The following is a 14014-nucleotide window of genomic DNA, read 5'->3' on the forward strand; positions in this document are numbered from 1 at the left end:
GCTATATGAACCTCTCTAGTACAGGATTAGGATTAAGAAAAAAAGACACGTGAATAAGAACGAGGCTGGCATAGAATCATCCCAGTTTAACAGACCTTATCTCTAGATGACAGTAGATAAATAATCTGTTGAAATAAACCCTTCCATTAGGAAAGAGGAGAGTGTTTCAACTATAAGTCAACCATCATAGTGAGAGACTAAATAAGCAGCATTTAGTGGCGTGGTCAGTGCAAGCAGCGTTAATAACAGCCGGGTCAGACATATGATTCCCTGGAAGCGCCACACCAACATAATCTGTTCTCATTAAACACATCACAGAGCTGATGCTGCACAGGAAGGTTGTTTTTACAGAAAGTGACTTCAGGCTAAAAAGCATAGACGCCTTTTGCTACAGACGAAACATTTCTCCTCTGTACTGGCCTTAATGTAGAACTTTGTTTGCTTTCTATTTTAGAAAGCATAAGCATTTGTATATTGATAGTATCATTGTTGACTAGGGCTTTGTGGCTGCTCAGGATGCAAATAGTCTCGTTTCCACATTCAGCTGGAATTTTGTTCACCGTATGATGGCGAAGAACCTGCTATGAGGTGTATCTGCTTAGTTAATGGAGCGTTCCTGTCTCTTTTCCCTTCCAGACGTTGCTCAGAGGCCTGCAGACCTATAGGAGTAAAACTGTCAGAAAATGTTTGGTGATTTAAACCTTAAGATAAATGAGTTAAGCACATCCAGCCTTTTTCCCAGGGAATGAATGTTAAACCGGGCAGGTGTATTTAAAAATAACGATGACTTGGGTCTGATGACACAGATGACGTTGTTTGGACTGTCTCTCCGCTCCTGTAATGTTGGCATAGGCATAGTTTTGGATTATTATCATAGATCTGACACTCTGCACCTGACGTTTCCTATCTCACACATTCCTCGCTTTGGTTGCGAAGCTGGAATGTAGATCTTCAGAACCCTTGTTCTCCTCCCACAGGGTTTTTTATCTTTGTGTTCCACTGTGCCGTGAAGGAGAATGTTAGGAGACAGTGGAGGATTTATCTGTGCTGTGGAAAATTCAGGCTGGCGGAGAACTCTGGTAAGTTTGTTCTTCATCTACTGCTTTGGATTATTTCTGCAGTGGGATGTATGCGCATGCATGTTTGTGTTAGGACAGTCATATGATTGAACACTCCCTGTCAAATGACATTGTAGCTCGTCATGCGGGGCACAAGGAGGACACTGGAGGCAGGATTCATGTTTGCAGCGGCTATTTTCCCTTTATTTTCCACTTAAAATACACAAAAACAAAGCCAACGCTGCGCTGCTGCTTTTCAGTGGGTTCTACCTAGACCTCTTAGTCCTTTCCTTCACTGGGGCTTTTCAGCTCTTCACTCAGGCTCTTCATCTTCTGCTCCCTCTCTGCACCCCAGCCGAGAGGGAACGAGAGCTCGCTGCTCCGCCTCCCCGTTATTTTTCGGTTTTTGATGTAATTTGAAAATGCCGGTTGTCCTTTACATTGTGTGTAAATTTCTAAATAAATGGACCAAATGAAACGGCCCAAAACGACCCGAAACTGGTTCTATTGATTTGTATTAACAGTGTTGTATTGTATTTTTTCCTTCTCCTGTAAAGTCACCGTTTCAGAGATGTAAGGTTTTGTTCCGACAGCAGCGATATCATAAAAAATTAAAACGCAAAATGTGCCAGAATTTTTTCACAGGCCACATTTTATGATATCTTTCCCCCAATATGTCTCTCTAGAGAATGGGTAAACTATTTAATCAACAAAACATGTCACTTGGCCCGGGCCACCAGACTGTAGATTTGAGCACTCGGCATGTTTTTTTTAATAGTTTCATGCAGCATGTGATCTTCGTTGATGTGGTCTGGATTAACTTTGTTTGAAGATGTTCTGTTCTTCTGTTTTTGCGACAGACTGGAGTCACACTGCCACTCAGAAGACCAAGAAATCCTCTGTGAATAGGGTTGGCCTGGCATCAGTGAAATCTTCAAATTCCAATAACTCGTCCAGCTCCGCAACCTTCCTGGTCAGCAACGGCTCAGGATCAGGATCAGGATCAGGATCAGACGGGTCACTGGGGATCAGTGAGTGTCGGCCACTGCGTGCCACTTCCTCAGTTTATTCATTAGACTGTCACTGCTCCACTGCCCACTCTGCATAACTCTCACACTGCAGTACTCGGTGCAGCTTCTTCCTTCCCTGCTCTTCATAAGTCTTTTCTCCTGCTGTCTTTCACAGTTTATATAGTATCACACATATAATGGACAGGTTTATACAGCAGTTAGTTGGGCCACACAAGCTGATGGGTTGAGAAGTGTTCTAACTGTGCTGTTATTTCAAGTCCAGTCAGCTTTATTGTCAGTGCTACAGTGTGTACAGGACATACAGTGAACTGAAACTGCGTTACTGTGGTGGAACAATAACATTAAATAGATGAGAAACAAGAAAAGTGTGAATTTAAATAGACACTAAAACAAACACTAAACACTAATCGTAAAAATAAACACTAACTGTAGAAAAATCAGACAATAAAAAATACATAATAATAAAATTAAATAAATAAATAAACACTGCATCACTCCGCTGAGACGCTGTTGCTAAGCAACCACTCTGACAGCTGTAGGAGTCGCTCGAGCCATTTGAACGTTTTTACTTCTCACTTTGCCGCAAACAGAAAACGGACGCTGTTAAGGTCACATCTGACCGACAGCCGGTTTGGTCCGACTCTGAAGACGAGACGACGCTAAATTCCCAAACGGTCAGTTGGTCCGTGTGGAGCTGGAGAACGAACTGCCGGCTGAGCAGCGAGTGGGCGGAGCTCGTTACTCTGACGTAGCAACGAGCTGCTCGTTAAGGAGCTCTAATTAGGAGGAAGGAACTGAACATTAAAACATATTAAAGCCGCGTTCACGGCCAGTTTATTCATTTCTTACTGTATTTATTTAACTGCTGTATTAAAGCAGTAGAGCACTCGAGGAGGGAGTTATCACCACTAACATCACGGCTGGGATGATCTACGGACATCAAACCACAGCCGGGATGATATTTCAGGATAACTCACTCCCTCTTTGTGTTCTACTGCTTAACTATGCAAAGTTTGGAATTTTCTGGTCAATTAACATGTTTTGTTGATTTTCTAAGTGAAGTAATTCTCTACAGAGAACACACCGCTACACATTTTAATGCATAATTACTGTTTATTTACTAAATTTGACATATTGGAAAAAAGAAACACAAAATGTGGCCTGTGCAAAAGTTATGTAACCTTTTATATCGTATGCTTTATGTTTTAGGCTTATTAAGGCTTATTATTCAGTAACTGCAGGGCCCTTAGTGCAAATGGGTTGAGCTATTCTTGGATTATACACTCTTAAAAGTGATGGTTCTTTAAGGGTTCTTCAGTAAAGAAATGGTTCTATATAGGGCAGTGAACTCTCACAGAACTCTTTGCATGACTAAAGTGTTCATTCCTTGTTCTGAATGTGCTGTAAATGGTTCTATATAGAACCTTTTTTTAAAAGTTCTGCATAGCATCCAAAAGGGTTCTTCTGTTGTTACAGGATGAATAGATCAATAGATGAATGTATTTGGGTGCTATATAGAACTCTTTTCAAAAAGGATCTATCTAGAACCATCTACGGCACATTCTCCATCAGTCTGAACGCTTTCATGATGCAGAGAACCCCTTAATCATGCAAAGGGTTCTTTGAGTGTTAAAATGAGTGTAAAAATAGAAATGGCATAAAAATGCCATATTTCAGTTTGTCTTCACTTAGAAAATCATCAGAACACGTAATTAGAGCAGGACAATTCAAACATGCATCACAGAGCAGGTACAGTTTGGGTGGTGGGTCATTCTCAGCACTGCAGTAACACTGACGTGGTGGTGGTGTGTTAGTGTGTGTTGTGCTGGTCTGAGTGGATCAGACACAGCAGTGCTGCTGGAGTTTTTAAACACTGTGTCCACTCACTGTCCACTCTATTAGACACTCCTACCTGGTCAGTCCACCTTGTAGATGTAAAGTCAGAGACGACAGCTCATCTGCTGCCGCACAGTTTGTGTTGGTCATCCTCTAGTCCTTCATCAGTGGTCACAGGACGCTGCCCACAGGACGCTGCCCACAGGACACTGTGACACACTAACACACCACCACCATGTCAGTGTCACTGTAGTGCTGAGAATGACCCACTACTCAAACAGTACCTGCTCTGTGAGGGTCCATGGGGGTCCTGACCACTGAAGAACAGGGTAACAGAGTATCAGAGAAACAGATGGACTACAGTCTGTAACTGTAGAACTACAGAGTGCAGCTATACGGTCAGTGGAGCTGATAAAGTGGACAGTGAGCGGAGAAACAAGTTGGTCAGAATGTTACGCCTGACCGGTGTGTATATAGTCCAACCCATATGTTACACCTCAGCTGTTTTCTACCCACTGCTTGTTTTTTACCAGTCAGTGGTGATTTTGTTCATCTAAAATCAACATCCCAAAGTTTTTTTTTCCCCACAGTAAAACAAACAAAATATGAATGAAATATAAAAATGCCAAGAAACGACAATCAGTCTATTCATCATTACTAATCCAGCAGAATTTCCTGTTTTGATTCCACTTTCTTAGAGGTCTTCGAGGCCAGTGTACCCGTTTGATATGCTTTACAGTGACGGCGTAATTGTTTCTGCATGTAGGCTGATTATTTTTTTGAAAATATCTTTCTATAACCATAGGCAGCCCATTTGACGACAGAGAAATCACGGCACAGGAGACGAGCTCAGATGTGGTCCTGAATGAAATCAACAACAGGTACCGGAGCCAGAGGTCCTACTGACCGGAGAGCCAGCAAATGACAGGCTGGGTTTCCCAAAAGCTTCTCAGCACAGAGATGCTTATTAAAGCGTAGAGGGAGCATCACACTGAACACTCTCTCTCCAGTTAAGATGATCTGAACACGGTTTGGAAACCATGCCAGTGCCATGTATCGTGTGTATGTTGTACATAATATACTTACATTATTTATGACAGTACTCAACCTTTCATATATACTGAATAAAGACTTTAAATAATAGTGTTAACAGTCGACCCTAAACCATTACAGAAATTCAATAACACTATAAGGCTTTAGTCTATCGAGTTTAAAACGACTGATTAATGTGCTGTCAGTAAAAGATAAGCACTGTCTTACTGTGTATAGAATTAAAGTATTTGTTATTTTTATACTTATTAAATCATTTCATGTATGGAATACTTGTTCTTGATCTTGACTTAGCTTGCTATTCATTTCACAGTGGATCAAAATAAAGTATTCATAATAATGTCTATACACACACACACACACACACACACACACACACACACACACACAAACACACACACACACACACACACACACATGTAATGCTCCTGTCAGAAACAAGATCCATTTTCGTTGTTTTTCAGTTCATGCTATAATCTGAAAATGCCTGTTGCTCTTTACATTGTGTGTAAATTTCATGATGAATGGATCGAAAGAAACGGCCCAGATTGCCTTGGTAAAAATTCTGGTTCTGTTGACTTCCATTAAAAGTAAAATAGGTTTTTTCCTTCTCCTGTAAAGTTACTATTCTGGAGATAAGAGGTTTTGTTCAGTCAACAGCGATATAAACAAAACAAAACCTCGTATCTCTGACTTTGTTGTTAGGTCAAAATCTGGAAATGCCTGTTGCTCTTTACATTGTGTGTAAATTTCAGAATGAAAGGACTACTTGGAAAGACGTCCGGTTCCATTGACTTCCATTAAAAGTGAAGTGTGTTTGTCCTTCTCCTGTAAAGTCAGCATTTTGGAGATACGAGGTTTGTTATATATATAAAGTGCAGGTCGTTTAGATGTTAACATATGTTATACTGTTAAATGTGCATTTTTACAGAACGATATGTGTTAAGTAAACTGAATGTGTGTGTAATAAGACATGTTCTGGTCTCGCTGTTCTCCTGCTGATGCACTTTAAACATGAGCGCCCTTACAAGGTCATTTGAATTCACTGACCAGCAGACTGTAACACTATGATCACTTTTGCACCATCAGTTTTTCCAGGAGCTAAAATTCCGCAAGATCCCCGATTGGCTGTTCTGCTGCAGCCCCGCCCTGTTAACTCCAGCTCCTCTGTTCCTCATTCTTGAACTCATTGGGACAAACAGTCGTACGAAAAAGTTTTAACACCCCAAAATTACGTTTTGCTGATTTTCTAGGTGAAGCTAGGCGAAGATTTTCTGCTCATTTTAGTGCATCGTTTCTCTTTAGCATATAAGATTTTACTGTGACGCCGGAATCTGATTTTCACATGGATAAATTAAATTTATAAGATCAAGATAAATAGAAAATCGAAGCTAAAACAGCTCACTGTAGTAATTAGACTTTCTGCGTGTCCGTGTCATTTTTACTTTTAATAAATGTTAAACTTTAATTCATGATAGTAAAAACTGTGACTGCATTTATAATAAACTTGAAAAAGGCTTGAATTCTTACCAATAAGACATTTTTACTTGTTAAAATATATTTCCTACAATTAAAAGTTGAATTTTAAGATGCTGTAATATGATTTTTATGTTTTGTTTCCTAGTATAAACAACATTTCTAGATTAAAAAATATGTTAAATAAAAATGAAAAGCGTTTGTACCAGTTTAATATGATTGATTAGCCTGCAGTTCATCCTTTAACATTGGTAGCTCTGTTTTTGAGAATTTTGATTTCCTTTGACGCGTCACGCAGCCACAGAGAGCTTCACTAGTGTGGGTAATCAATATGTGTGACCTCCTTTACGTGTAAATCTAAACGTGTAGATTAATTGGCTCTTGACCACGACAGCGTTAGATAGACACCTGTGCACTGATCACTGCCGGTGACGTTTTGAGTAGGTCTTGTTTACTGTGCAGGTATGTTTTTCATGTTTTATCAATCTGGCCTTTTGTGTTTTATTTTTTTCCTCAATATATTCAATTTTGCAAATAAACAGTAATTATGCACTTAAATGTGCAGAAGTGTTTGTTATTTTATTTCACTTAGAAAATCAACTAAGTTCACTTGACCAAGGGCACCTAAACTTTTGCATATGACTGTCCTCCCCCGATTGAGCGAGTGTGAGGTTTTGCTCATATCCCAGCAAAACTAAGATATTTTCTGTCTTCTTTTAAAATTATTTGTTGTTACCTTTCAAATAATAATAAATGAATCCAGTAATGCCAAAATGCCTCTGTCAAATTATTTTAAAGAACTCCTCCAAAAAAAAAGTTTTAATGATGCTCAAAAGAGGTACTGTCCACATAAGTCCACGCAAACTCGTGGTGTTCCTGCTTAGTACATTTAAATGCAAATTAATTGCAAAGGCACATCACTGTCTACTAAAAGCATGACCCTTTGTTATGCCCAGGTGCCCAAATGAACATCATGCTATACTGTGACAATATTTTGTCTTGTACCTTTCAAATCTACATTCATTACGATGACATCACTGTTTTAGGACAGTATATTGTGTGCTTTTCAAACCCTCGTGTGGTGTTGGTGTGTTTGTTACTCAGTGTCTGCTGGACCCACCACATTATTCTTTTAAATCATTACAGTCATAAAATTTTATGTAAAAATACCAGATGTTTAAAATATAACAAGTGTCCAGTGTTGGGTTCTACTGTAGCAGCTGTAGCCAGTCAGCAGCCTGTCCATGTTGTACACACACACACACACAGCAGGCCATTTAGGAGGAGAACAGACTGAAGGACACAGCACCTCCACACTTTTACTCCCCGCAGGTTCAGCCCAGCACCACATGTGTAATATAAATGTGTGGGGGGTGAACAGAGTGAAGCTCTGAAAATGTGTGATTGTATATGTTCTTCACAGAAAATGAGCAAAGACCAAGAATCCGAGGGTGGATTAATAATAAATCACATCATTTTTTTCTTGGTAAACATTGAAAATGGGAGAGCTCAGTGACTTTAAACATGGCACCATCATAGGATGCCACCTCTGACACAAGTCAGCTTCTCTGTCCTGCTAGATCTGCCCCTGTCTACTGTAAGTTATTGTTGTGAAATGGAAATGTCCAGGAGCAACAACAGCTCAGCCACAAAGCGGTAGACCACCCAAGCTCACAGAGGGGGGCTGCTGAGTGCTGAAACGCACAGAGTCTATCCTCAGTTGAATCACTAACAAGCTCCAAACTGCCTCTGGAAGCAACATCAGCAAAAGAACTGCACGCTCGGAGCTTCACGAATTGGGTTTCCATGGCTGAGCAGCTGCACAGTGCCAAGTGTCGGCTGGAGTGGAGTGAAGCGCTGCCACTGGACTCTGGAGCAGTGGAATCGTTTTCTGTGGAGTGACCAATCAGCTTCTCTGTCAGTCTGATGGACTGAGTTTGGGGTGGAAGAACTTGACTGGCCCTCACAGAGTCCTGACCTCAAGCCCATCACACACCTTTGGGATTAAATAGAGCAGAGATTGTACGTGTCTGACCTCACAAACGCTCTTCTGGATGAATGGACACAAACTCCCACAGACACGTATTATTTTATACTAACGCTGTTTGCTGTCCGGTGTGGTCCAGAGGAGGATGGGTTCCCTTTTGAGTCTTGGCTCCTCTCAAGGTTCTTCCTCCTGCTCTGTTGCCATCGGTGAGACTTATGGGGCCTCAGACCTGGATTTTTCTGTAAAGCTGCTTTGTGACAACACCTGTTGTAAAAAGTGCTTTGACTTGACTCTCTCCAACATCTTGTGGAAGCTTCCCAGAAGAGTGGAAGCTGTCAGAGTTGCAAAGGGGGACCAGCTCCATATTAATCACATACATATTAATCACTCTGGACGATGATGATCTGATTGTAGATCATGTCACTGCTTCAACCCTTTGTTGGAACATGAAGGCCAAACAGCAGAGCAGTAATATCAGGATTTAGGGTGATTTTCTGAGGCGGGTTACTCTCTGATGCTGACATCACAGCTCGATGATGTCATGCTTGCTCGTTAGAAGCGGGTCTGCTGAACGTCCTGATATGTGGATCATGTTTGTATCTTAAACCGTTCTGAAGTTATGACGGCTAGAAGTGACCCACCGTTTTGCCCCGTATTGCGGTCTCCAGGTCCTAAGGGTTCTTGGACACTCTGTGAGGGATCCTGACACTCTGTGAGGGATCCTGACACTCTGTGAGGAGCACCACACTGTTGGCCCAGAGGTTGAATCACATATATAAGCTTTAGACACAGTGGTCTGAGTCTGGATGGGGGGCATCAGCATAGTACCACTAACTGCCTGCTTGGGGCTGCAAACGAAGGCTGTAAAGCCACGTAACGTAAGAAGAAGAGAAAACACACAAATAGTCATGGACAGTTTTTAGAAACCCTCTAACACTTTACACAGAAATGCACTGGCCCAAATTCCTGAGTTGGACCAACTCCAGCTTTGAAATATGCAGTTTGTGAGAATGTAATCTTTAACTTTGCATGAGTGTGTAGATAAAAAATGCCCTTCAGGTTATTTGAATATCCAAATGCAGAAAGTCTTTTTATGAACTTAACCTTTCGCAATGAGGGTCAAGTCTCCCTGGCAAAGCCGACGGATAATCTGAACCACCTCAGGTGATGCCAGCTTTCTCAGCTCGCTTGGCCTAAGTAGTAATTATGATTATAAGAATGACTACATTTTTATTTATATATCAAAACGCAGCTTAACCCGCTTTACAAAGAAGGAATAAATAAGAAACAAGCAGAAGAGCAGGGGTCTTTCACGATCTCCTTCTCACAACAATCTATTTTCATTTTTATATCAATATCAATATAAAATCATGGCTACATCAGAAGAGGAAAAAAACCCACAGAGGCAGGAAAGACTAGATAAAAACCCAGACGAGCTCCGATTCGGGTCATTTTTGCTATTCTTCTCGGCCTAAAATGCTTAAAAACTTTTGTAACCTTTTCATTTTTCAATATAACTCAAGATTAAAAGAAGAAAAAATGTTAAGCCCATAATTTCCATCCCTGGGTACAATATTTGCATATAACTTGCATATATGTTGTTCTGCTGAATAGGAACTTGTGAGCACCGGGCTGTGGTGTCCGGTGTTGTATTACAGCGAATGTGTTACACTAGTATTGCATTACAGTGGGATGTCTGTGTCAAGTTTTGAGCAAGTCTCAATTAGAAGGCGACAGTGTTTACGACTGTTTACCCAGTCGTGGATGGATGATGAGCGCAGCTCTCAGCAGATGCTTCATCATGCAGCCAAAACTTCTGACTTTTGTCCTGCTGTCTGCGCTGGTCCTGCAAGGTCACTCAGGTAAGTCCAGACAACTCTTCAGTCTCTTACACTCTTTGTACTGCACACTTTTGTAAATTAGACATAAGAACACCATTTATCAGATTACAAATTCTGCCAAGTCTGCACATTTTCATAACTTCTCACATACGTTGGTGAAGAGAGGTGGGATTGGATCATTGGTTCCCCAGAACTAGTGTTAGAAGTTGGGAGGGCATTGCCCCAGTTCTAGCGCTGTGATAGTGACGTTTCATAGAAAAGTCTGAAAAAACTTTGAGTGAAATTTCATATTTTTACTCATTAATGAGTGTAATTTATAGGATCTAGTGACATTTGGGGACTCATGTGCTGGGAGGGCTGTAATCTTTACCACTGGGTGTAACAGTGGTAATTTGTAAAAGCCCTGTTTATTATTCCCATAGAGAAAATGGCTTGGGCCTAGTCTTATTTGGTCATGTTGCTGACCACAAACAACACTCAGGAGTCTATTCTGGTCTAATGCTGTAAAAAGAAGGGCTGGGATGGATGTCCATGATTTTATAGTGCCAGAGAAAAGTCTGAGTACATCGGGCCTCACTCGCCAAACTTTCTTAGGAAGAAACTTCTTCTTAAAACCCATTTACACAGTTTTGATGAAGACTTGGACTCACCCATGTTCTGTTATGTGGGAGTTCTCACAAAGGTGAGAACAGTTCTGCGGTTTAAGATCACGTCGTGAATCTGACGCAGACTTTTTCTTAGGACCTTTCTCAATGAGGTGAATGAGGCACATTGACTCTGGAGAACAGGGCGTTGGGTCGTCTGTCAGATTTGAGTTGAGTTGCTATAAAGTTGAGGTTTGCTGTCGTGCGCTGTTACTGGGGAACCGCCTGACATAGCTGTCATCCTGATGCCTCGCGTGTAACAGGCAGCTCATTTGTAAGTAAAATGGCATCCAGGTTTAAATATTCGTGACTTTAGGCTCAAGCATTGATGCTATCAGTGCTGAAGGACAGTGACTGACCAGGGGTCTGAACTATGTAGAGGAGATCGAGGTGCAGTGTTTTTCGCCGAGTCATTTTTTAAATATTTAGAAGTAATTTTTTATGCTACCAATTGAAATTTAGGCTTTGTTTTGCGTACTTACTATTAATGAACCTGACTGGTTCAATTAAATTGGTAAATTAATTATAAAGAAGCAGATATCAAGTCATTTTTAACGACTCTCTGACTGTGATACACGTAGATGCTGAGCATCTTATTCTATTTTCATGCTGGTCCCGGTGAGAGTAATGGAGCACGTGTATCCCTGCAAGATTTCTGACCAGAGAACACGTGAATGTGTGATGTGGTGCACATTTCAGTGTGAAACCAAATGAAAAACACGCAATGTCAGAAAAATCCAAACTGCTGAATTGAAAATGAACCGGGTTTGAAAACAGCCTGATGTTCTTCAGAGCAACGTTGGCTTTGTGAGGCTGTTCACGGACAGGTTTAGAGACTCTGGAGGGAACAGCCTTAACTGGGTATTATTTGTTTGTTGATATTCAGTAGTTTCAAAGTCCAGACATCCCCTGACGGCAGGTAAAACTGTGATTCTTGCTTTGTTTTCCTTTAATAATAAATGAGATGTTTGTTGTTTGGTTTATATTGAGTTAAGTTTAGTGATGAAATGATAAAGAATAACCTCTAAACGTTGCAATGCAAAGTTGGTCTGTAATATGATTAAAATGTTTTGAGCTACATATTATTTAATGTTGTTTTACAAGATCAGTGTTAAAATATCATAGTTTATTAATAGGTCCATCCATCCATCCATCCATCCATCCATCCATCCATCCATCCATTTTCTAAGCCGCTTCTCCGTCAGGGTCGCGGGGGGTGCTGGAGCCTATCCCAGCAGTCTTCGGGCGAAAGGCAGGATACATCCTGGACAGGTCGCCAGTCAGTTTATTAATAGGTATCATGTAAAATGAAAACTTATTTAAAATGAACTAGAAATAAATTTGAGTTTTATTAGTGTCGCCTCGTGTCGGCCTCACCACTCCTGGACTGGGTTGTGACTTGGTCTTGGTCTTGACTCAGACTCAATGTATTAAGGTCTTGGTGTTGAACTCCTGGCAGTGACTCTGACTTGACGTGTTCAGGTCTTGGTCTTGACTCAGACTCAATGTATTAAGGTCTTGGTGTTGGACTCTTGGCTGTGACTCTGACTTGACATGTTCAGGTCTTGGTCTTGACTCAGACTCAATGTATTAAGGTCCTGGTGTTGAACTCCTGGCAGTGACTCTGACTTGACGTGTTCAGGTCTTGGTCTTGACTCAGACTCAATGTATTAAGGTCTTGGTGTTGAACTCCTGGCAGTGACTCTGACTTGACGTGTTCAGGTCTTGGTCTTGACTCAGACTCAATGTATTAAGGTCTTGGTGTTGGACTCTTGGCTGTGACTCTGACTTGACATGTTCAGGTCTTGGTCTTGACTCAGACTCAATGTATTAAGGTCCTGGTGTTGAACTCTTGCCTGTGACTCTGACTTGATGTGTTCAGGTCTTGGTCTTGACTCAGACTCAATGTATTAAGGTCTTGGTGTTGGACTCTTGGCTGTGACTCTGACTTGACGTGTTCAGGTCTTGGTCTTGACTCAGACTCAATGTATTAAGGTCTTGGTGTTGGACTCTTGTCTGTGACTCTGACTTGATGTGTTCAGGTCTGGGTCTTGACTCAGACTCAATGTATTAAGGTCTTGGTGTTGGACTCTTGCCTGTGACTGACTTGACGTGTTCAGGTCTTGGTCTTGACTCAGACTCAATGCATTAAGGTCTTGGTGTTGACTTGGACTTGCATTCAGGTCTCGGTTTTGACTCGGACTCAACTCATACAAAGTCTTAGGCCCAGTCCCATTTCTTATTTTTACCTCTACCCCTTGTTTTCGAGTGTAACCCTCCCCCTTGAAACTGAGTTAGAAACCTTAGAAACCTTCAAAGAGGGGGGCAATTATTTATTATTGCCACCAAGAATTCTTCGGTGATATGAAGCTGAGCTTAGCTTTTTAATTGCCAGTTTCGTGATCGAATTTTCCCTTTACACCTTAAATAGTGCAGCAACCTCAGGTACCAGAACGTAACTGCTGTGCCATTTATGGTGGATCGGGAAAATTCGCCCGGTAGCGACCGAGACATCAGCGCATTACTAACGATTTTCATGCGTGTTATGAAGGAAATTACCATAAAACTCTGTTATAATGGTTCTTACAGTACAGTGGCTTTTTAACAGAGAAATACATTAATGAGTCTCTTTGGTCGCTTGGTCGCCGTCTTGCCGATGATTCGCAGGGCATTCTGGGAATTTTCTCATAACACTCCATTTGTAGTGCTTCTGAAAAATCTCAGTTTGAAGGGCCAAATAGCCCCAACACTTCACCCTACCCCTCCACCTCAACAACAATCAGGACACTCCTACCCCTCCATCTCTACATCAATCGGGACACCCCTACCCCTCCATCTCTACATCAATCGGGACACCCCTACCCCTCCATCTCTACAACAATCAGGACACCCCTACCCCTCCATCTCTACAACAATCAGGACACTCCTACCCCTCCATCTCTACAACAATCAGGACACTCCTACCCCTCCATCTCTACAACAATCAGGACACTCCTACCCCTCCATCTCTACATCAATCAGGACAACAGTACCCCTCCATCTCTACAACAATCAGGACACTCCTACCCCTCCATCTCTACAACAATCGGAA

At 41.5% G+C, this 14014-nt stretch overlaps 2 protein-coding genes across 7 annotated transcripts in view; both read left to right on the forward strand.

Moving 5' to 3' along the window:
* The window catches only part of LOC108442456 (adhesion G-protein coupled receptor G2), a 37364-nt gene extending 30139 nt beyond the window's left edge, over positions 1-7225 (forward strand). For all 3 annotated transcript variants that reach the window (XM_017722494.2, XM_017722496.2, XM_017722495.2), the window contains exons 32-34: positions 978-1079; positions 1919-2089; positions 4731-7225. In XM_017722494.2, coding sequence (XP_017577983.2) covers positions 978-1079; positions 1919-2089; positions 4731-4831 — 374 coding nt within the window. In that variant the 3' untranslated portion in view covers positions 4832-7225. The remainder of the gene's footprint in view (positions 1-977; positions 1080-1918; positions 2090-4730) is intronic.
* Positions 7226-10079: 2854 nt separating this feature from the next.
* Positions 10080-14014, forward strand: part of LOC108442457 (adhesion G-protein coupled receptor G2-like) — a 31987-nt gene continuing 28052 nt past the window's right edge. For all 4 annotated transcript variants that reach the window (XM_037547344.1, XM_017722497.2, XM_017722498.2 and 1 more), the window contains exon 1: positions 10080-10300. In XM_037547344.1, coding sequence (XP_037403241.1) covers positions 10207-10300 — 94 coding nt within the window. In that variant the 5' untranslated portion in view covers positions 10080-10206. The remainder of the gene's footprint in view (positions 10301-14014) is intronic.

The sequence above is a fragment of the Pygocentrus nattereri genome, chromosome 18 (assembly GCF_015220715.1).
Source record: "Pygocentrus nattereri isolate fPygNat1 chromosome 18, fPygNat1.pri, whole genome shotgun sequence".
Classification (NCBI taxonomy): Eukaryota; Metazoa; Chordata; class Actinopteri; order Characiformes; family Serrasalmidae; genus Pygocentrus; species Pygocentrus nattereri.